Below are 21,514 nucleotides of genomic sequence, written 5' to 3'. Positions count from 1 at the left end.
CATGAATATTGATGTGTGTGTGTTTGTGACAGTGAGTACATCAGGAAACTACTGTCTCGGTGTTGTAGAAAGGGACTACAACATCACATGAATATTGATGTGTGTGTGTTTGTGACAGTGAGTACATCAGGAAACTACTGTCTCGGTGTTGTAGAAAGGGACTACAACATCACATGAATATTGATGTGTGTGTTTGTGTCAGTGTGTGTAAAGCCCTAGTTGAGGAAGTAGTTGAAACATTGCTCGTGTGGTCAGACACACCAATTATCAAAATGGTGTACATTTGTCTCACTGGAGTGGAAACTCAGTTGGAAGTTACACCATGAGGAATCCTTATACATGCAATGTTTGCTCTGTCCCTACAGGGCCACAGAATTTCCTGTTGTATGCCGACCTCAACACTTTGAAGCTCAACAGCCTTGACCCTGAATCAGAAGAGGCAACGCACACACTACTCTACAGTGACATCAAGAGCAACTTCATCGCAGTTGCTTATGATGAGAGAACTGACACCATTTACTGGAGTGACATCAACAAGTCAGTGTGCTAGCTTCCGCATCTGAATAAATACCAATATAGATCTTGAATCTACAAAAGGATAAGGTCACTTGGGCATCCATATTAATGTTGCTTGAACATCAAATAAATACAGAGTTTTATCACTCAATGACAGCATCTGTCCTTTCTTTCAGGAGAGCTATCTTCTCATCACCATTCAATGACATCAGCCCCCAGCTGGTGTATCAGAGCATCCACCACGTTGATGGGCTGACCATTGACGGTGACCGACAAAGGCTGTTCTGGACTGGCTACCTCAATAACGGTTCTGGAATCATCGCAAGGATCAACCTCCAGCGAGGGAAGTCATCCTACCACGAGATAGTCACGGGGCTACACAGTCCCAGGGCAATTCTACACATCCCTAAGAAGAAGTGAGTACATCTGAGTTTGTTCATAATGACAAGGGACAGGATGAAATTTGATCTGATCTTGATAAGGATGTGATGTGTTCTTTCTAGTATATGGACCAAAATTAGCTCCCCTTTGACATTTAACTCACAGCAACCAACTATTACCAATTTTCAGGGATAGTCAGAAGCTGAAGTTCTTTCCTTGAAGTATGAACTCTGGGCTACTGTTCTCAGCTGTTTTTACTGGATACTTGGGTACTGTTCTCAGCTGTTTTTACTGGATACTGGGGTACTGTTCTCAGCTGTTTTTACTGGATACTGGTGTACTGTTCTCAGCTGTTTTTACTGGATACTGGGACTTAAGACTTAACCTCACTGTTGCAGGCTGCTGTTTTGGACTGAGTATGGTACGAAGATGTCTCCCCCAAGTGTCCACAAGTCTCGGGCTAATGGCAAGCACCACAAGGTGATCATGTCTGAGGGCCTAGTCTGGCCCAATGCCCTCACAGTGCAGGAGGACAAGCTGTTTGTCGGGGACGGCTGGGGGAAGGTCTTCACGCTCAAGTTTGATGGTGAGAGAAGTCTATATTTGGACTATCTTACCATTATGTTCTGTTGTATTACAAAACTTGTCCAGTATAAACATTGACAATGTAAAGGAGTGTCTAGCTATCATCCAGGCAACTCAAGACATGTTAAGATTCTGATATATTAAAAAATTGGAAACAGATGCGTTGCTGTTGTCGTTATTGTTCATATCAGTGGAGAATTGACCAATGATCATTTAGTATAGAAGCAACGTAATTAGGCAGTTGTAGTGGAAGACATAATTTTCTTTCTGTCACTTTTAACTTTGATGTCCTTGTCTTATTAACTCTGTATGCATGAGCATGTGTCTGGACTCCAGGTGAGTTTATCTTGTGCCTTGTTGATCTCCCAGGGAACGAGGTGAAGGAGCTGATGTTTCTAACTGGAGCATCCTTCCATATCTTTGGCATGGTTGTGTTTGAAAACGCACTCTTCTACTCGGATTGGCACACCCACAGTGTTTACATGGTTGACATGGTAACTGGAGACCAAGAAACCATAGCAACACATCTCTCCAGACCTACAGCTGTTGTTATTTATCATCCAGCAAGTCTCAAAGGTATTGTTGACCTGGAAAAGATGCACTGCCAGATAACTTAGTTCCTTTCATTGGTAACATGTTATAATATTTGCAACAATTAACTTTGTGAATGGAAGTTTAAGAGTGAGGAGTGTCGTGTTTCGTTTGCAACAGATCAAGATGACGTATGATAGGATTCTTAATTGCCTCAAGATGTCTTTTGATCAGCTTCCCTTCACACCCAATCTTAACAAGGTACATGGAGACATGTGGCCTACTTAGCAGTCCTAACAAGTGTGAATGAAGCTGGTGACACACCACTGGAACCTAAGTTTTGTTATCAGTTTCAATCTCCCAATAATATTCAAATTCACTGTGGGCACAAATTTCAAAGTCCAAACCTAGACTGGAAATTGGCTTCAGATGGAAGGCCCTAGTGTTTTTTTATTCATGTGTCTGAAGGTGCTGCAGTTGGCCTACCAGAGTTATGTCCCTTAGACATACAAGTGATCTTCTCATGCTGGGTTTAAAAACCAAATTTGCTCCAATTATGATCAGCACCATTATGCATACAGTTCTAAACATCTACCTCACACATTAAGTAGTGATTGAAATTCTCTTCCAAATGTTAAACCAAACTCACTCAATCATTTTTTTTGGTTGCCTTTATCAATATGACTAAGATTGTTTTTATCCCCACAGCATATGATGTAGGAGGATATAGTCATCACCTAGTCTGTCTGTCCGTCCTTATTTTGTTTCCGGGGCATAACTTGAAAACTGTGAAAGATAATATTTCATCCAAACTTGGTACATGTATTAACCAGGGGCGGAAGTGGTGCCTTTTGATATTGTAGGGGCCGGGGTAATTTGTCATCCTCTGATGACTCTTGTTGTATATTGCTGAAGGTACAGCATCACTTTATAAGAATTGAGTGCAGTTGGAAGAACATTTTTTACTTGACTGTTACAGAGAACAACCTATGTACAACAAGCAGGGGGGAGCGAGTGTGCAGCAACATCTGTGTGCCTGTCCCACGCTCATATCACTGTACATGTTCTGTGGGGTCCAAGCTGGCAGCAGACGGCAAGAACTGTATCCAGAGTAAGTGCCATGGTGTAAAGTGTATGATCAATAATGTGTGATCCATCTTCCATCTCAGCAAGACATCTGCACTGTGTACGTGTGGCCTTTCTCTGATGCTGCTGCTTCTGTTTCAGTGTCCAGCCCCTGGGAAATGACGGAGGAGTTCCGGTGTGGCCAGGATTGTGGCGACAAGGCTCACTGCGCACAGCTCATTCCGGAGCTCAAGTACCAGTGTGTTTGTCAGGGAGGTTATCAAGGAGATGGCATTGAATGTGAATGTAAGTGGACAGGTTGTGAAGCTTAGACTGCTATCAAGGAGACAGAACATGAATGTATCTCAAATTTCTGTAAGGATAATTCTGATGGATGGGACAAGAAGATGTTTCATTGGATGTACATTTTGTTGTTCATTCCTAATGATCTTTGTATTTGCAGCATGCAGTCCCGACTCCTTCAAGGCATTCCTTGGCAACAGCACATGTACCCCTTGCCCTGTTGGCATGACGACCCGTGGTGTCCCCTCTGCCACAGAGTGTGTGTGTGAGGACCGGTATGCCCACAACAGCAATGGAACATGTGTCTGTAAGTTCATCCAACAAATCCTTTCAAAACACAGTAAAGCACCCAGCAGTATTAATGCATAACACTGCAGAATTTTCATGTACAATTTACTGATTAAAGATACAGACACTCTCAATGATGCCTCAACTCAATGAAAGAAAACTGGATTAATGACAATACTATTCTAGTATATATGTATGAATTTTGGCACAAAAATCTGTATATAGGTCAATGACTTGGACCCGAGAAATGTAATAAGTCAATGTTAAAAGTGAAAAAAGGACCAACCATAACACCAAATCAATGCAATACCAATCATGGTTGGATGAATAAACAGGATCTGACCATTGAAATTTGTGATTAGAAAAGCTCATCACAAAGTCACTATAGCTCCTAACAGTGTTTTCCTATGATACAGAGTGAGTGAGTGAGTTAAGTTTAACGTCACCCTATGATACAGAAAGTATGATGTAAAGACACACGCTGGTCAGAATAATTATTACAATTTTGATGGCTGTGCATTGTTCTATTCTAAGTAGTACTAATCATCACTATTTACTTTTAATTTCTGAAATTATGAAACGTGTGCAACCTTGCTTAGCATTTCTATCAAACCATCTGTCAAATTAAAATTTTATCAGTCTGACCGACAGCAATCTAAAACTCTATTATATAATTACCAATACTGTTCTGTACGTTTTTCAACAATAAGGAGGATACATGTGTTGACAAAGGTTGAATAAATGGGGCAGCTGTAACAGTGGAAGGGGAATCTGACTGTTTTTTAGTCAATGTAGGTATTTTTTTCTGTGATACAGATTGTCACATTTGGTTATAGGATGAATGAGAGTATGAGTAACAAAACCCTGAAACTGGGAGCTTGAAGGTATTGATTGATATTCAACTTGTGAATGTCTCTAATAGGTAAGTCTGGTTCCCAAGTGAAGCAAGAGTACAGTGTTGACTTCAATGGGACCTGTGACCCTGGTGACGACTATCTCAAGACAGAGCTGAGGGATACAGCGCTGCGCTATTTGGCTCGCTACGACTTATGTCAGATGCATCATTGTCAATTCACTGACCTCACTATTGGGTGTATTGAGACTGGGACCAAGAAACGTTGGTTCAACACAAAACAGTTCCAGCTCAGGTGGAACATCACCTACAATGACTGGTATGTGTTTGGTAGTGGAAGACTGGGATTGGTTTGTGTTTGATGTAGAGCTTGGGATTATATAGACAGTACAGCTGGGACTTTATTATAAAAGACAGTAAAACTGGGATTATATAGACAGTACAGCTGGAACTTATATGCAGTAAAATTGGGATGATATTGACAGTAAAGCTGGGACATTATAGACAGTAAAACTGGGATGATATTGACAGTACACCTGGGAATTTATAGACAGTAAAACGGGGATGATATTGACAGTACACCTGGGACTTATAGACAGTAAAACTGGGTTGATATTGACAGTACAGCTGTGACTTTATAGACAGTAAATGGGATGATATTGACAGTACAGCTGGGACATTATAGACAGTAAAACTGGGATGATATTGACAGTACACCTGGGACTTTATAGACAGTAAAACGGGGATGATATTGACAGTACACCTGGGACTTATAGACAGTAAAACTGGGATGATATTGACAGTACACCTGGGACTTTTAGACAGTAAAACTGGGATGATATTGACAGTACACCTGGGAATTTTAGACAGTAAAACTGGGATGATATTGACGGTACAGCCGTGACTTACAGACAGTAAAACTGGGATGATATTGACAGTACAGCTTTGACTTTTAGACAGTAAAACTGGGATGATATTGACAGTACAGCTGAGACGTTATAGACAATAAAACTGGGATGATATTGACAGTACAGCTGGGATTATATAGACAGTAAAACTGATATTGTATAGCTGGGATTATGTACACAGTAAAACTGATATTGTAAAGCTTGGATGATATTGACAGTAAACCTGATATTGTATAGCTGGGATTATGTACACAGTAAAACTGATATTGTATAGCTGGGATTATGTACACAGTAAAACTCATATTGTATAGCTGGGATTATGTACGCAGTAAAACTCATATTGTAGAGCTGGGATTATGTACACAGTAAAACTCATATTGTATAGCTAGGATTATGTACACAGTAAAACTGATATTGTATAGCTGGGATTATGTACACAGTAAAACTGATATTGTAAAGCTTGGATGATATTGACAGTAAAACTGATATTGAAAATCTGGGATAGGTATAGTTTTAAAAGAATCAACAGTTGGGTAATAAGATATTGTATAATCAAGGATTTGCAGTGGTTATTCTTTTTTTCCTTTCAGCACTGGTCAGAATGGGCGTGCCATAACCAAGGACTTGGTCAGCATCAAACGTAAATTGGAGGATCTGGCCATGACCCTGAAGGTCAGCTTGGACAAGCAAGTGTACTCCACCATCCCCGGGAATGTGAAGGTGTCCCCACCCCATGTGGCCTGTCTGGCAGACCAGTATCAGGGGAGCTGTGGTGAGTCGGCCCTCTGCCTCTACATCCAGCCACACAGCTGGAAATGGGAGGATGAAAAGTATCAAACTTGTTGGTCCTTTGTATATGCTCAATCTAGTTCATCCTCAGACTGAAGACCCTCGTTCATTTCCCTACTTGGGTACAATGTGTTAAGCCCATATCTGGTGTCCCCCGCCATGATATTGCTGGAATAATTCTAAAAACGGGTGTAAAACCATACTCACTCAGTCAATCACTCATCCTCAGAGCATGAAGACATTCTTCTTCAGATTACTGTATATCACCATCTATAAAGCGACCTCACGTATAAGGTGACCCCCACACACACACACACACACACACACACACCCCGCCCCCACCCCCACCCCCTGTACAACCCTTCAAAATCGAAGCTAATTTAATACCCACTATTAAAACTTTAAAGAATTTTAAAGAATAGTGTCTGAAATTATTATTTTATCAGGAATAATTTATTCCAATATCATGTTATTTTAGTTGCAGCTTTACTATATATATTTGAAATACATTAATAAGCCTAGCACTTTTGTACAGTTGATCGCTATTGCTGGATATTTTTTCATATAGAACAATTTGACTAATCACCATTGATGCTCCCACGTTTGCGATAGCAAAAACTTAGTTTGCGTACTTCAGTACGGATCTGTTGACATGGTATTTCTGGTGTTTCTTGCTCACAGTAATGTCTTTGTGTTGGGGAAAAAACATCAAAACTCTTCAACCCTGTGAATAAGACGACCCCTCCTGAAAGCCCCCTAATTCTAGGTATGAAAAACTTGCCTTATACATGGCGATATACAGTAGATCACTTTCACACAAAAGTCAAAGAGCCTTTGGCTCAACACTTTCTTCACCTAGAGGCTCAAATAACAGTGTAGTCAGACAATATATTTATGCAAGCCTGACCATACTCAGTGTTGCCATATAAAATTATGTTGGTTAAATGGTTAAATTGGGAATGTTCTAGGAAAGTCTCCACCTCCTGCCATGACAACAGAAGCTGCTATGACATCAGAAGAGATGACTTCTGCTGAGATCATTGTCTCGTCTTCAGCAGAAACCATGGCACCACTTGATGCAACAACTGAAAGATCTGGATACATGACATCTGAGGAGGTCACAGAAGATGATCTGGACCTGGTGACTATGGACGAGGTGACAGTTGAAATGACTGACAGCTTAGTGACCACTGCTCCAAATATTGTTCGGTCAGAGGTAACAACTGCATCTGTCATGATTGTTACTGAGAAAAAGGAAGAGGTTCAAGTCGCTCGAGGTTTGTTTTCTTTCTGGTGACAGTTAGACCACCACAGATTTGTTATTTTTATTTTTGAATCTCATCATATTTTCAAAATTGAAGTTTACAAATACAGTATTATCAAGAAACAGGAAAAGTAAATTGTTTTGGAGACAAGTGAAAACAAATCAAGTAAAGAAAATATATGAAACGAAATTGTTGAGTCAGCTAATATTTAATCTATTTGTGTATATTTGAAATTGGACCTCTCTAGTCCTTTCTTGTCTCCTGCAGGAAAGCCCTACTTTGAGGGATGCCCTCAAGGTGAGTTAAAGGTCATGGAACTTGACTCCAACAGCAAGACAGTCAAGCTGTCCACTGACTCCTTGATAGCTATGGATTCCTATGGCAGCCTCCTGCCGATCAACTCCAACTATCCAATCACAGATGGGCACATTACACTTCCATGGCAAGCCAATGGGAAAGCAGGACAGCACACAGTGTTGTTCCAGGCTGAGGACAACTGGAAGCAGAAGACTACTTGTCAGTTCCAGGTGATCATCAATGGTAAGTGGTAGCGTCGCACACATCATCATACTACCATATAAAAGATATTCTTTAAGGTGAATATTGTTAAATCTGATATCTTGATAGCCTCGCTAATATTTCGAAGACTTTTTGGTACAATTAATTTACCTGTATCTGGTCGGCATGAATCCCATGTGAGATATAATTGGCTTCGGTTTTAGAAATATAGATAGCATATGAGCATGAAAATATTCTGATATCCTAAATTATATGCTATATTATAATTACAGTCACTTGTATGCAGAAGATAAAAAGTTTTTCGAGCATTTTGTTTTCTTTCTTAAGTTCGTTGAATTTAAACTCATTCATCACCAGCATGACTAAACACTAATGCTGTTCCAGTTGTTGAAAAATCTCAAAACATTTTTTGCGTGTATTGATACGATATCACTTGATAAGACTATGCAATAATCCTAGTGGAAGCCTCATCAAACATTGAGCCAACTCCATTTCAATGATAAAACATGATTTTCTTTTGAAGACTCCATCCCACCAAAGTTCACCTTTTGCCCAAACATCAAACCCATCAATACAAACCATCACCGTCAGAAAGTCACGTGGAATATCCCTGTGGCCACTGACAATGTGGAAGTGCCAACGGTGACGGGGTCACACAAGCCTGATACTGAGTTCAAGCAGGGGACCACCATCATCAACTACACAGCTGTAGACAAGGCAGGCAACACAGCCATCTGCAACTTTACTGTCATAGTCATTCAAAGTAAGCAGACTGATAGGAATTGTAACAAACCAAACATTATCTGATCCCAGGAACTGCTGTCACAATTACCCTGTTCTCGGAAATGACTTGACTTTAAACATTTGCCTGTTTCAGAACAAAGCTGTACCCTTCCATCCATCAAAAATGGTGCCTTTGTGTGTGGCCATGACCACACAAAGATTGACAACTGCTACATTGCATGTGACAAGGACTTTGTCCTTCACCCTGTCATCATCTTCTCTCGACCTTTCAACTGTATGGTGGTCAAGGACATCGTGCAACTAACCGGCATGCTGCAGTATCATGAGCCATGTTTACGTAAGTCTGCCGTAGCCACCGAACAACTGTTTTTGTATAGTGAACAGCTGAGACAACTGCTTGTCAGATAGGGGAGCAATGTTGGTCTAGTAGTCTTAGGTGCTGCAACTCATTGTGCAGAGTTGCTCCCCTTAACTGCCAGGATCCACTTGAATTGGGTTTGATTCCCAGAATGTTCCCATTTATCATTCTTGGTTTGTTAACACCATCCATGTGCCAATGGTTGTCACCAGGGGGTACAAAGTTTGTTCCAGACTTAAGTTACACTGTGGAAAGTTAGGTGCTGTAGGAATAAAAAAACAGCATTGCTTTCTAACCACAAAAGTGAAATACTGTTTGAATGTAGAAGACAACTCACATCTTGACAGTTTAGGCTTCCATTTTAGTTTCATCTTCTGAGTGATGATTAAACACTGCAACAATCACAGTCCCTTAAATAACTGAAATGAGAAATGAGGGAGTTAATCCAAATCCTATTTGCAATACATGGTAAAGGTATGTATGTGTAATGTATATGACCATGCCTATTAATGTGATTCCCGGGATCCAGGTAAGAGACTGTCTAGAACAGTGAGGCAGGAGTTCAGCCTAAGCTTCAACGGCCCGTGTGACCCTGATGACAACAACCTCAAGGCCCAGCTCTCCATCTCGGTGTTGAAGTACCTGGATACTCGCAACCTCTGTCAGTGGGCAGAGTGCACCTTCGGGAATATCACCATCCACTGCGGCCCCACAAGCACCAAACAACGCCGCTACGTCGAGGACCAATTTCATGTCAAGTGGAACATCACTATTGACAACAGGTACTGACAACGAAACAGTTATAGCATATGAAGGATTTTATAATTTTACTTTGCATTATTATTATTATTATTATTATTATTATTATTATTATTATTATTCATGACTCATACTAATTGCTTATCTCAGTTAGAGAACAGTGAAAACATCTCACCCAAATGCACCCATGATCTGTGCAAACACACTGTAGCCACATGACCAAGGCTGGTATTTTGTCACTGTCTCATTTTCACACCAATTGAGTAGCTGGGAAAAAGATTATTTTGTACAATCTGCCATTTGCATTTTTCAGAACATGATTCCCACATCTCCTTAAGGGAGAAGTGTAGTTTCTGCGCTCCATTAGGAGGAAAACATGTTTGCACAATACCCTCTTCATTGTGCAGGGGAGTGAGTTAGACCATAAGAGAAAAAAAACATCAGATCTATTTCAAGAGACGGCATCCATGAAGAAGACAAAGTTCGAGGTAACTCCTTACCTTCTTCAGAGGATGACAGACTACAGGCCACCTAATGTAATAGAAGGAATCCAAGTTGATCTTCCTTCTTCACAGAGTAAGTCAGTCATGCCTCTGCTAAGTGCTTCTTTGATGTCGACACTCTTGTGAAAGGGCTCATCCAGGTCTAAGAAGAAATCTACTGCTGTTACCTCCAATCGCATTAAAAAGGCTGTAGCTAAGAAGAAAAGCAGTTCTTTCTCTTCACTGAAGTCTTCTTCAACTACAAGAGCCATACCTTCACGAAGGCTATCACCTCAACGTCCAGACATACGTAAACTTCTACAGCGAGGAAAACAGATATTGGTACACAGTAGATGACCTCCATGCAGCTATTGATGTTCGTGAACATCCCACAATCTTTACAGTCCCTGACATACACACAGGACTAGTTCTTCAGGCAACCCCAGGCCTGAGCACAGATTCTGGCCTTCGCACAGCCAACAACATTTGTCCAGCAAGGTACTTTGCCTCCTACATCATCAAATACTGATTCAGTAAATAGTGTTACACAGCAACATCAGACATTTAAAGAACTCTCCCTGTAGACAACCCTTTCAAAGTCCTCTTGTTTTTCTGAATAACATTCCAAGGTCTTACCGTTCTGGCACAATAACACCTTGTACTTACTGCAGGACGAGGATGTGTTTGAGCCTGTCTTTGATGAGGAATCATTCCAGTTGGAGGATCATCCCTCCATCTAGGAGGATCACTGATAGACTTCCCATCTCTTCATCTTTCAAAGACCTTCCCCTTATGATAGTTACTGTATCAAGGGTGATGATGTCGACCCTTTTGACTGTTCCACCTATTACACCTATTCACAAATAGCAAAGAATAGGAACGTTTCTTTTGCAAAGGGTTACCATTCCATCAGAAGGAGCATTGACGTTCTACTGAACGGCACTTTCAAAAGGAAATTTCTGCGTCCTCTTGAGCTGTCTCACTTCACGAAGGCACTCATCACCTCTTCACCAGAACTACAAGTCGACATTGCAACGATCAACCTGGAACACAAGTCATCCTTTGCTCGTCAATGATCATTGAGTTGGTGAATTTGGACACATTGATTCGGCATACGCTCCAAATGATCTTTACGCTCCTACAAGGCACAGTTTTCTGGTAATATTGCCGCACTTCCGCATGGTCTTGATCACTTTACATCATACAATCTTTCAGTCCAAAGAGTTATGTATTAAGCCTTGTCTACCAGATGAAGCTTCGACCTTATAATTGTTTTACATGGGACCAGGCATTGGTTCACAGATGAACACAATCTCCAAGTCAACAACTTGGTGGATATATTTGTGACAGTCAGATAGCAACCTTCATCTCACCAGTATCAGTCCCACAAGCTTGGACCAATGATGCGATGACAATTTCTGAGAGGGACTTCAAGGATTGATATAGATCTCTGATGTTACAGAAGATACTACTAACAAAGAACCTGCAACTGCTTTTGGTCGTGCCTTATTGAGCAGCAAGGACTTAGTTTCCAGAACGTGTTGCATTAGCAGGAAGTGCAGCGCTAAAACTCACAAACTGGTCAAAATCATTCAAAACATCCGGAGCTTTTCAAGCTTCACATATGGAACATATCACAAACAGCCTCACAAGATGAGGATATTCCGTCAGAGCAGCTTAGGCAGTTTCCTTTGTTCCTCCTACATCAACGAGGAATTTATATGTGACAACTGGAAGAGTTCTGACCAGTTTCTGAGATCCAAAGGGCTTACAGCAGCTAAAGCTACTTCTCCACAAGAAGCAGGTTACTTGTGTCATTTACGAAGCACAAGGAATCTTAAGGGTTCTGCTCAGGGCACTTACCTGGTGCCTGTTAGTTCCATTCTGACTATATAACTGACTGGGGAAAACTTACTAAAGTTCCCAAACTGATAGCTCTACTGAGATCAACAACGTAATTCAGTTTATTGTTCTTCTCTCAACACTTTCATCATTTAAGGCAAACAAGATTTAATATCTCATGTTAGCCTTAATAAATCCATGAAATCTTGCAGGTGGAACCCTCCCACTTCTGTGAGATTCAAGCGATTAGTATGAGTCAGGATAAGGTAAAATATGTATTTTGTAGTTTATAAAAATAGATTATACTTATCCTGACTCACACGCTAGATGTGTTTTGGATCATTAAGTAGGAGAAATAGAGAGACTCGAGTGACCAGCCTTGGTCATGTGGCTCCAATGCGCCTGCCCAGATCAGAGGTGTGTTTGGATGAGATTTTTTGTCTGTTCTCCGGGAACACAGCACAGGAAGTTTCCACTACCTTTCGGAAAAGATATGAGATAAGCAATTAGTATGTGTCAGGATAAGTATAAATGATATTTTTACCCTTAAAAAATACATTTTTTATCATTGTAGAAAATGTATTCTATCTTTGTACTTTCTTTGCATCCATCACTATTCACACAGGATATTCTTATTGGTAAAGTGAAATATGATAGGATCAGTTGATGTAATGTTTGGTGTTTTCACAGTGAAATCAGCATCGAGCTTAGGTCAAGGTCAAGCATAATATCTGAGATAGATGGGCCCCAACATATGTTACACCTGCAGCACTACAGTGTTTAAATAAGTTTTTGTGAAAAACAAATGATAGAAAACTCTAGGAAGGTGATAAGATGCATTTAAGACTGTGAACAAGATGTCAGTATTTTAATGTAAAGATATCATTCCTGTTGGCCAGGAACTAGTAGACAGCATGCTATAGGTGTGTTAGTGCAGTAGTGCAGTAGAGTATTGTATACTACATCATTGCCTGTGTGTGGCAGCACGGGGTTCAGCCGTGCCCAGGTGGAGTCCATCCTGATGAACATCAACCTTGTGCTGGTCAATCTGGCCAAGTTCTTGTCCATCAATGTGGACGAGCAGCAGTACACCACCGTCCCAGGCACAGTGCGCAGAACCCCCCTACAGTGGGTGTGTCAGACAGGAGCCATGGTCTACGATGATGGCTGTGGTGAGTTATACATATCTGTGTGTGGGGATTATATTTTTATGGCATGGATTTACAGTTATTCTGTCTATAACTGTGTCAGTTCGGTAAGGACATGCTCTTCCAGACAATAGAAAAATTAATTTCACCACAATGTAAAATAGTTTTTGTCTGATTCACAAGGATACTAATACTACTAAAGATGTGTATTTTTCACTATAAACTAGTAGAATTTGTTCAACTGGCAATGACCCATGCAATGATGGTGGGGTGGGTTTGGTGTGTTGTTGCTTGATTACCCGACATGTCACAGTAAATGATCTCTCAACCTGCTTTTCACAGTGTCCTGCCCAGTGGGAACCCTGCACAACTCCAGCATCGGGCGCTGTGCGCTGTGTCCCCGGGGATACTACCAGGACAAGGAAAGGCAGACCCAGTGCCAGCGCTGCCCTGAGGGATTCACCAAGGAGGAGGGAGCTGTTGGCCCCGCTCAGTGTAAGCTGCTCATACAGCCTTGGAGACATAGAATCAGGGCTGAATAGAGTCATTTACATTCTGCTCATACAGCCTTGGAGACATAGAATCAGGGCTGAATAGAGTCATTTACATTCTGCTCACACAGCCTTGGAGACATAGAATCAGGGCTGAATAGAGTCAGTTACATTCTGCTCACACAGCCTTGGAGACATAGATTCAGGGCTGAATAGAGTCAGTTACATTCTGCTCACACAGCCTTGGAGACATAGAATCAGGGCTGAATAGAGTCAGTTACATTCTGCTCACACAGCCTTGGAGACATAGAATCAGGGCTGAATAGAGTCAGTTACATTCTGCTCACACAGCCTTGGAGACATAGAATCAGGGCTGAATAGAGTCAGTTACATTCTGCTCACACAGCCTTGGAGACATAGAATCAGGGCTGAATAGAGTCAGTTACATTCTGCTCATACAGCCTTGGAGACATAGAATCAGGGCTGAATAGAGTCAGTTACATTCTGCTCACACAGCCTTGGAGACATAGAATCAGGGCTGAATAGAGTCAGTTACATTCTGCTCATACAGCATTGGAGACATAGAATCAGGGCTGAATAGAGTCAGTTACATTCTGCTCATACAGCATTGGAGACATAGAATCAGGGCTGAATAAGAGTCATTTACATTCTGCTCATAAAGCATTGGAGACAAAGAATCAGGAATGAATAGAGTCAGTTACATTCTGCTCATACAGCATTGGAGACATAGAATCAGGGCTGGATAGAGTCAGTTACATTCTGCTCATACAGCATTGGAGACATAGAATCAGGGCTGAATAGAGTCAGTTACATTCTGCTCACACAGCATTGGAGACATAGAATCAGGGCTGAATAGAGTCAGTTACATTCTGCTCATACAGCATTGGAGACATAAAATCAGGGCTGAATAGAGTCAGTTACATTCTGCTCATACAGCATTGGAGACATAGAATCAGGGCTGAATAGAGTCAGTTACATTCTGCTCATACAGCATTGGAGACATAAAATCAGGGCTGAATAGAGTCAGTTACATTCTGCTCATACAGCATTGGAGACATAGAATCAGGGCTGAATAGAGTCATTTACATTCTGCTCACACAGCATTGGAGACATAGAATCAGGGCTGAATAGAGTCAGTTACATTCTGCTCACACAGCATTGGAGACATAGAATCAGGGCTGAATAGAGTCAGTTACATTCTGCTCATACAGCATTGGAGACATAGAATCAGGGCTGAATAGAGTCAGTTACATTCTGCTCATACAGCATTGGAGACATAAAATCAGGGCTGAATAGAGTCATTTACATTCTGCTCATACAGCATTGGAGACATAGAATCAGGGCTGAATAGACTCATTTACATTCTGCTCATACAGCATTAGAGACATAGAATCATTTATGAAAGGCCATTCACTTAATTTTGTAACATCCTTTTATGAATCTTTGCAATCATATTTCAGGTGTGTCCTTCCCCTCCATTGATGAGATGAGTAAATTCCTGATTATCACGGCCTGTACATTCGGCTTTGTGTTCCTCTGTATGGTCATCTTCATGTACACACAGTATCAGCGCCAACAGAAACAAGCCCGCAAAAGTCTTGCCCTTGCCAACGCCTCACGGTACATGATGCCTAACATCTATGTTGCTCCCCCACCTCTGCCAAAGGCGAAATTTAATGAAAAGCCTTCTGACGCCCGAGACTATCTTGGTTACCATGACTATGAGGATATCGATGGGGCCGCAAACACTAAAGCAACATTTGAAGCCTTTTACCGCACCCCCCAGTCCCAGAGAGACTCAATGAACTCCTTCAAGACTGCCAGTGATATAGTGTATCGGATACCACCATCGCCATCTCCCAGGGAGTCGTCGGGGACTAATTCTTTCAAGGCCTCAGATGACACATTGGTGCCCAATTCTCCACGAGAGTCTACAAAATCGTTCCGGTCAAATGAAGGGTTTTATAACTATAAGCCCCCGATGTCTCCTCGGGCATCGACCAACTCATTCAAGTCGTCCCCCGAGTCGCCCTATCGAAGCCCCCAGTCTGCGAGGGACATGATGGGAATCCACCGCTCTCCCCCTGAGTCACCTTATCGGAGTCCACACATGCAGCGCACGTTCCGAGGATCGCCAGAAACTCCGCACAAATCCATCAGAGGATCGCCGGAGATGCCCCACAGGTCTTTCCGTGCCTCCCCAGAAATGCCTCATCGGAGCTTGTCAAACAATCGTGATGTAGTCATCATGCCCAGCACCTTCAGATCAAACCCAGAGTCGCCCTATCGCAGTCCAAACCTGCCAAAAGACGGCCAAAGTTCGTTCAAGCCTCTGAGTGATTCTCTGTATAAGCGCCCACCATCTCCCATCTCCCCCTCCACATCCAGCCGTGTGTCCAGTGATTCGCTCTACAGGCCCCCATCCACCCCCCGGGCATCCCCCAACGCTTCCCGCGCTCGCCTGGAGGCCATGTTCAGGACACCCCCATCTCAACGCTCTAAGAAATCCATCACGGAAAACAGTTGCTATGAATATGAGTAACTCTTTCTTTGGACTTTGAAAAGAGTAAATGAAGATATACTTCCATTTTCTTTGACTAGTGACAATGGTCTATAATACTCGAAGTTCCTCTTTAGGGTGTCTGAAGTTTTTAACTTTTAAGATGAAGTTCTCTCTGAGATGAGACAGGTGATGAAGTTTGAGTCTGTGACTTCATCTTGAAGAAGTGGGAATTGTTTTCACAAAGAGAGTGGAATCTTTTTGTCATTTAGCCATCATTTATCTCATAAAAACTTCAATATGAGTATTGTCTTGCCCAGACTTGATGTATATGATGATGATAATTATAGTTATTTATGTACATATCTTTTGTTGCCAAATAGCACTAACAAAAAGTTAGCATTTTTCATACCTGGATTTATTCCAAATTAACATTCATTCATTTTACACCAAACCATATCAGGATTTCAAAAAGAATTTTAAATCTTTGATTCGGTTATTTAATTTTTTGCAACCAGTAACCTCAAAATTGATGTATAAATGATACTTGTACATTGTATTGTTGTGTTGAATCTTGATAATCATTTGCTGAAAAAAAAAAGTATTTTGTTTTCTGTTGGTGATTTCTGAAATTGAAAGAGGGCAGCATTTTCTTCTATTGTGAAAATATGTTCCCCTCTGGTGTATTAATTTACTTAAAGCAGAAACAAAATGCTTTGATTTTAGTGGTTTATTGATGCTGCAGAACCAAGAATATTTTGTTTTAGCCCTCAGAACCCCAGTGTATGTATATTTATATCATTTATTATACTAGATTGTCTCATGGTGTGTGAAGTGAATCACAACAGCGCAGTTAAGAGATTACCATTTTGAGAGAGTTTACATTGTTTTGATATTTATATTTAGTCCAAATGGCACAAGGTTTGCCAATCATAACTGTATCCATGGTAATGGTACACAATTATTTCATCCTATTATATTTCATTACAATCATGTGATCATACATACAAGGCCATTACTGAAAACAAAAGTTCATCATGACAATACTTATTAAGGGCATATATGCAATAATGAAGTGCCCCCAATGAGTATATCTATCAATGTAGGTCTCACAGTGGTACTACAGCCAGACATAGCATGTTATTAATTGTTTTCAGTGTGATGACTGATTGGAAAGAACAATACTTGGCTTCCATGCGGATCATCTCAATACTGAATAATTCATTTTTTTATGTATGCTGTATTTGCTTCATATTGATTTATGGTTTAAGATCAACTTAAATTTTAGTTCAATAATAATTGTATTGAATGTTCTCTTAAAAAAAAAGAATTCAATAAGGGGGTAAATTATATTCGGATGAAAAATAAGCTATAAAGTTTTGATTTGGTCTCTGATATCAATTGTGTCATGCAGTTCCTTTGTATTTGGGTGTGGAAAGATGTGAAGAAAGAAAGAAAGTGAAATTGCTGCTAAGAACTCTATTAATTTAACATATTGAAATATGTGTTAAAATGGTTTGCTTTCATGCTTTTTTTACACCTGTGAAGAGATGTTCACTATAAGTAAAAAATCATTAACAAAGGCTCAAAAATTGCATCATTTACAAAATTTGTATGTATTAAACTAATTGTGACAAGTAGTTTATGTGAGTACATAGTAAGTATGTGTAGCACTGTGCTTGTGTGAGGCTGTTATGTCAGGGGTAGTGGAGAGGTAATGTCTGTGTGTAGGGCGTCAATGTCTCTAGCTGCTGGGGCAAAACATGTTCTGTGCCTTTGTTTAAAATCATCACATTTGTGATGGGGTTTCATTTAAAGATGCTCAACTAGCATGCATACAAATTTATTATTTCATGAAGGTTGGATATACTGATATGTTCTATGATATTAGTGATGGTGATATGAGTTTGTATCTTCACTCAATCTCATTAAGATTAGATCTAAGTTCTCGCTGCTGCTAAACAAAGATCTGAGGACATCCCGTTACGGATCACGTCAGACTGACCTTTCGCGAACTTTGACCGACCACTGAAATGACTAACAAGAAGTTGTCAGCAGCCAATTAGAAAGCAGCTTTCTCTTGCTTTACGGCACTCATTTCAACCTGGTAACTTCAATTTCTACGCTTGAAAAATATGTTGACACAGTTCTCCATTAAAATTTTGAAAACTGAACGAACAAACATTCAGGAATGTCTGATACATGATTGCGATTGTATGGCAGTACTTCCCACATACTGTGCAACGCCTCCGTTCAAATGTTTATCCCACGGAAGTGAGAGATAGACGATAATTTTGACAGAATCACTCACATGGGACGTAACTGTCATTCGAAATACCCCGTGTTAACGTTTTTGAGGTTGCATGATTAGAAAATGCATTCCGACTGTCACTTTCATGATCTGGTAATTGTGCTTTTATTGGTCAGATGAAAGGTCGTTCTGACATGACCCGTAATGGGATGTCCTCAAATCTTTGCCTAGTGATAGGGAGAACTAAGATCTGCTTTTAATGAGATTGTATGGACACTGTACAAGGCACTATCCACACTTGTTTACGGGGATATTAGCATCAGAGAGTGTCCTGTTCCTCATACAGTGTGATGATAGATACTGATATTAACCAGCACATTAACAACATACTCCAATGTGTTTGATACAACTTGTATACATAAATACAGTCACAGCTACCCTGTTATTGGTGTATATTTTGGAGGTTCAGGTATAGCAGTTGTTAGCAGGGGTGGTTGATCTGGGGAAAGGGAGGCACATACACAAGATAGCATAGCATACCAGTGGAACAGTTGGACCATCCATTTTCATTGTAACCCTTTTTCCCCGATTCTGCAAATCATGTGCAAGCCTCAGCTCTGTTTAATACCTCAAGATATCTACAGCTTGATGCATCACTGTCTGTGCTGGGCTCATTTAGTCCTACAGTGCATATAGTGCATATAGTCGACCTGCTTTGTACTGAGACATCACCACATGCTATGCAAGCCAACTGCTGGTAGCTCTAGGTGCCTGCATCATCAGAAAGTACATGTAACACACACTGACAAATCACTTCTGCAGGCTAATTCTTAATGCAAACTGATAGAATATCTCTGTGAAAGTTGCTAATGACACGCATTATATCATATTGATGATGAGCATTATTTAATTATTATGTAAATTTTCATCACCATTTTTGCAAAAACAGATTGAGGTGCCCTTATTATTCTTGGGTTGTGTTAAAATGCCTAGATGACTAGAACTTTGTCTTGGAGAGGAATAGCTTGGACTAGTGAAGAAATGTCCACACACGGTGCTGAGTGTTATATTACCAAAGAGAGGGTGAATGCTTTTGATACAAATTTTGATTTAGAATCAGTGACATGTTATTTTGTGGTACTTCTGTAGGATATACCTACGAGTTTTTTCAAATGGAACAAAAGAATAGGATTACTTGAATGATGATTATTCTGCTTTAGGTGTTAATCACTGTCTTTGATAAAATGCATGTCAGAGAAGTGTTGTTTTATTAATACAACAATGGTATGTCAGTTTTCATAGATTTTACATGCTTTGGAAGTAGAAAAATATTGATTGTATTATTTCAGCCATGATGTGCTGAAGGTTGTCATCCTTGCAGTATGTAATTCACCATCATCATAGCTTGTTCAGTTTTGCCTTTTGTATTCAACAAGTATCCATTCATCCCCTAAGTATGTATATTTATAATTCTGAAGCATTTTCTTGTCAGTTAGACTCTTGTTGTTGGTATATAGTTCCCAAATCTGATACAATGTTGTAACATTCATAAGTGGCTTTTTGTTATGTTTATTTAGTAAAGCAAAACAATCATTGTTTATGCCAGTATTTATATGGCCATTGTACAAGAATCTGCAATAAGCTACTATGGTTTTCATTTTGTGGTGTGCAGCGATGTAACCTTGTGATGACTGAATGTGTGTGTATATTGTTCCAGTCACTGGCTGTACTCAATTCATGTGTTGTGCGGGAACCCTGGCTGCATGTGCCCCTGCAGTGACCAGGCCAGGCATATATGTAAATAACGGACGTAGAATCAGCTGGTCAGCTTCCTGGTGGCCACACACTGGCGATAGCCTTGTGTAGCTCTCATATCATGGACACGTTGTGGTGAACGTGACACATAGCTTGAGGATACTGACATACTGAAACAAGAGTTGTGTAAATGTAAGGGCATTAATTCATTGGAGATTAGTAACATGTTCATTGCAGGGATCATATTGATCTGTCATTTGAATGAGAATCTTAAATGATATATGTTTAATAATAAAACAAAAATCTTGTAATTACTTATTTGAGAACTGTTTGTATTAGAAAGTAAACTTTGGCAGGTGTACAGTTAAAGAAAACCCTGAAATAAAACTAAATTGTTAGCTTCAAAGTGTTTGAAAAATGAACAAGATACATGACTGAATTAACATAGCCATTTTGATGAGCTGTTGAAGCATGTGCAGACTATTGTTGTAGCTGTTGTGACTTTCTCCAAGTCGGTGATGTAGTGTTGTACATTGTGTACGTCTCTGGAGGAGCAGCAGGGCTCACTCTGCTGTACCACCGCCATGTGTTCAGACTCCATACCCTAGTGTTCTGTAGATGTCTCAGTATACGTATTCCATGGCCATAGATGATTGGAACTGAATGGAAATACGCTGCTGATGTCTCTCATACTTAACATGTGTTTCATGCAAATATTACAGAATATCTTTTTTCACGGAAATCACAGAATAGTTGCTTTGGATAATTATTACAAAACATTTATCATCAATTTTAAATTTGATTAATAACTTTTTGAAATTTGTTATTAAATGTTCAGTTGTCTGTTTTTATGATTTGAAATGTTATAGTTTCTGTACATGGAGTTCCATGTAGGTTGTTTACTAGTTAGATTATTTGTAGTTTGCAGGTTCATTATTAGCAGAGAGACCATCAGTGCTGTTTCCTGGAAATAATGCTTCTGAAATATCAATAAATTTTGAGAATTTCCATCCAACTACTTCTTTGTTGTTGTTTTTTTGTTGCTGAACTACAGATGATGATGATGGTGATGATGCATACGTGTCGGAGCACCATCCCATCAATGTGTTCTCGTGGTGTACAGCTAAGGTACCACAACATATCCAACTTCAGCACTGGTT

The 21,514-nt window shown here is 40.3% G+C and overlaps 1 protein-coding gene across 2 annotated transcripts in view; it reads left to right on the top strand.

The window, feature by feature from the left end:
• The window catches only part of LOC124138972, a 127,580-nt gene extending 106,211 nt beyond the window's left edge, over window positions 1–21,369 (top strand). For both annotated transcript variants that reach the window (XM_048398865.1, XM_048398864.1), the window contains exons 14-30: window positions 366–537; window positions 693–932; window positions 1,296–1,483; window positions 1,852–2,058; window positions 2,993–3,124; window positions 3,241–3,384; window positions 3,542–3,688; window positions 4,592–4,841; window positions 6,021–6,202; window positions 7,188–7,496; window positions 7,752–8,024; window positions 8,527–8,766; window positions 8,881–9,084; window positions 9,635–9,887; window positions 13,173–13,360; window positions 13,679–13,831; window positions 15,309–21,369. In XM_048398865.1, the coding sequence (XP_048254822.1) occupies window positions 366–537; window positions 693–932; window positions 1,296–1,483; window positions 1,852–2,058; window positions 2,993–3,124; window positions 3,241–3,384; window positions 3,542–3,688; window positions 4,592–4,841; window positions 6,021–6,202; window positions 7,188–7,496; window positions 7,752–8,024; window positions 8,527–8,766; window positions 8,881–9,084; window positions 9,635–9,887; window positions 13,173–13,360; window positions 13,679–13,831; window positions 15,309–16,390 (4,364 nt within the window). In that variant the 3' untranslated portion in view covers window positions 16,391–21,369. The remainder of the gene's footprint in view (window positions 1–365; window positions 538–692; window positions 933–1,295; window positions 1,484–1,851; window positions 2,059–2,992; window positions 3,125–3,240; window positions 3,385–3,541; window positions 3,689–4,591; window positions 4,842–6,020; window positions 6,203–7,187; window positions 7,497–7,751; window positions 8,025–8,526; window positions 8,767–8,880; window positions 9,085–9,634; window positions 9,888–13,172; window positions 13,361–13,678; window positions 13,832–15,308) is intronic.
• Window positions 21,370–21,514: the final 145 nt, after the last annotated feature.

This window comes from Haliotis rufescens, unplaced genomic scaffold, assembly GCF_023055435.1.
Source record: "Haliotis rufescens isolate VD_foot unplaced genomic scaffold, xgHalRufe1.0.p SCAF_19, whole genome shotgun sequence".
Classification (NCBI taxonomy): domain Eukaryota; kingdom Metazoa; phylum Mollusca; class Gastropoda; order Lepetellida; family Haliotidae; genus Haliotis; species Haliotis rufescens.
The sequence above is the reverse complement of the archived record's forward strand: the minus strand, read 5'-3'. Positions and strand labels throughout refer to the sequence as shown.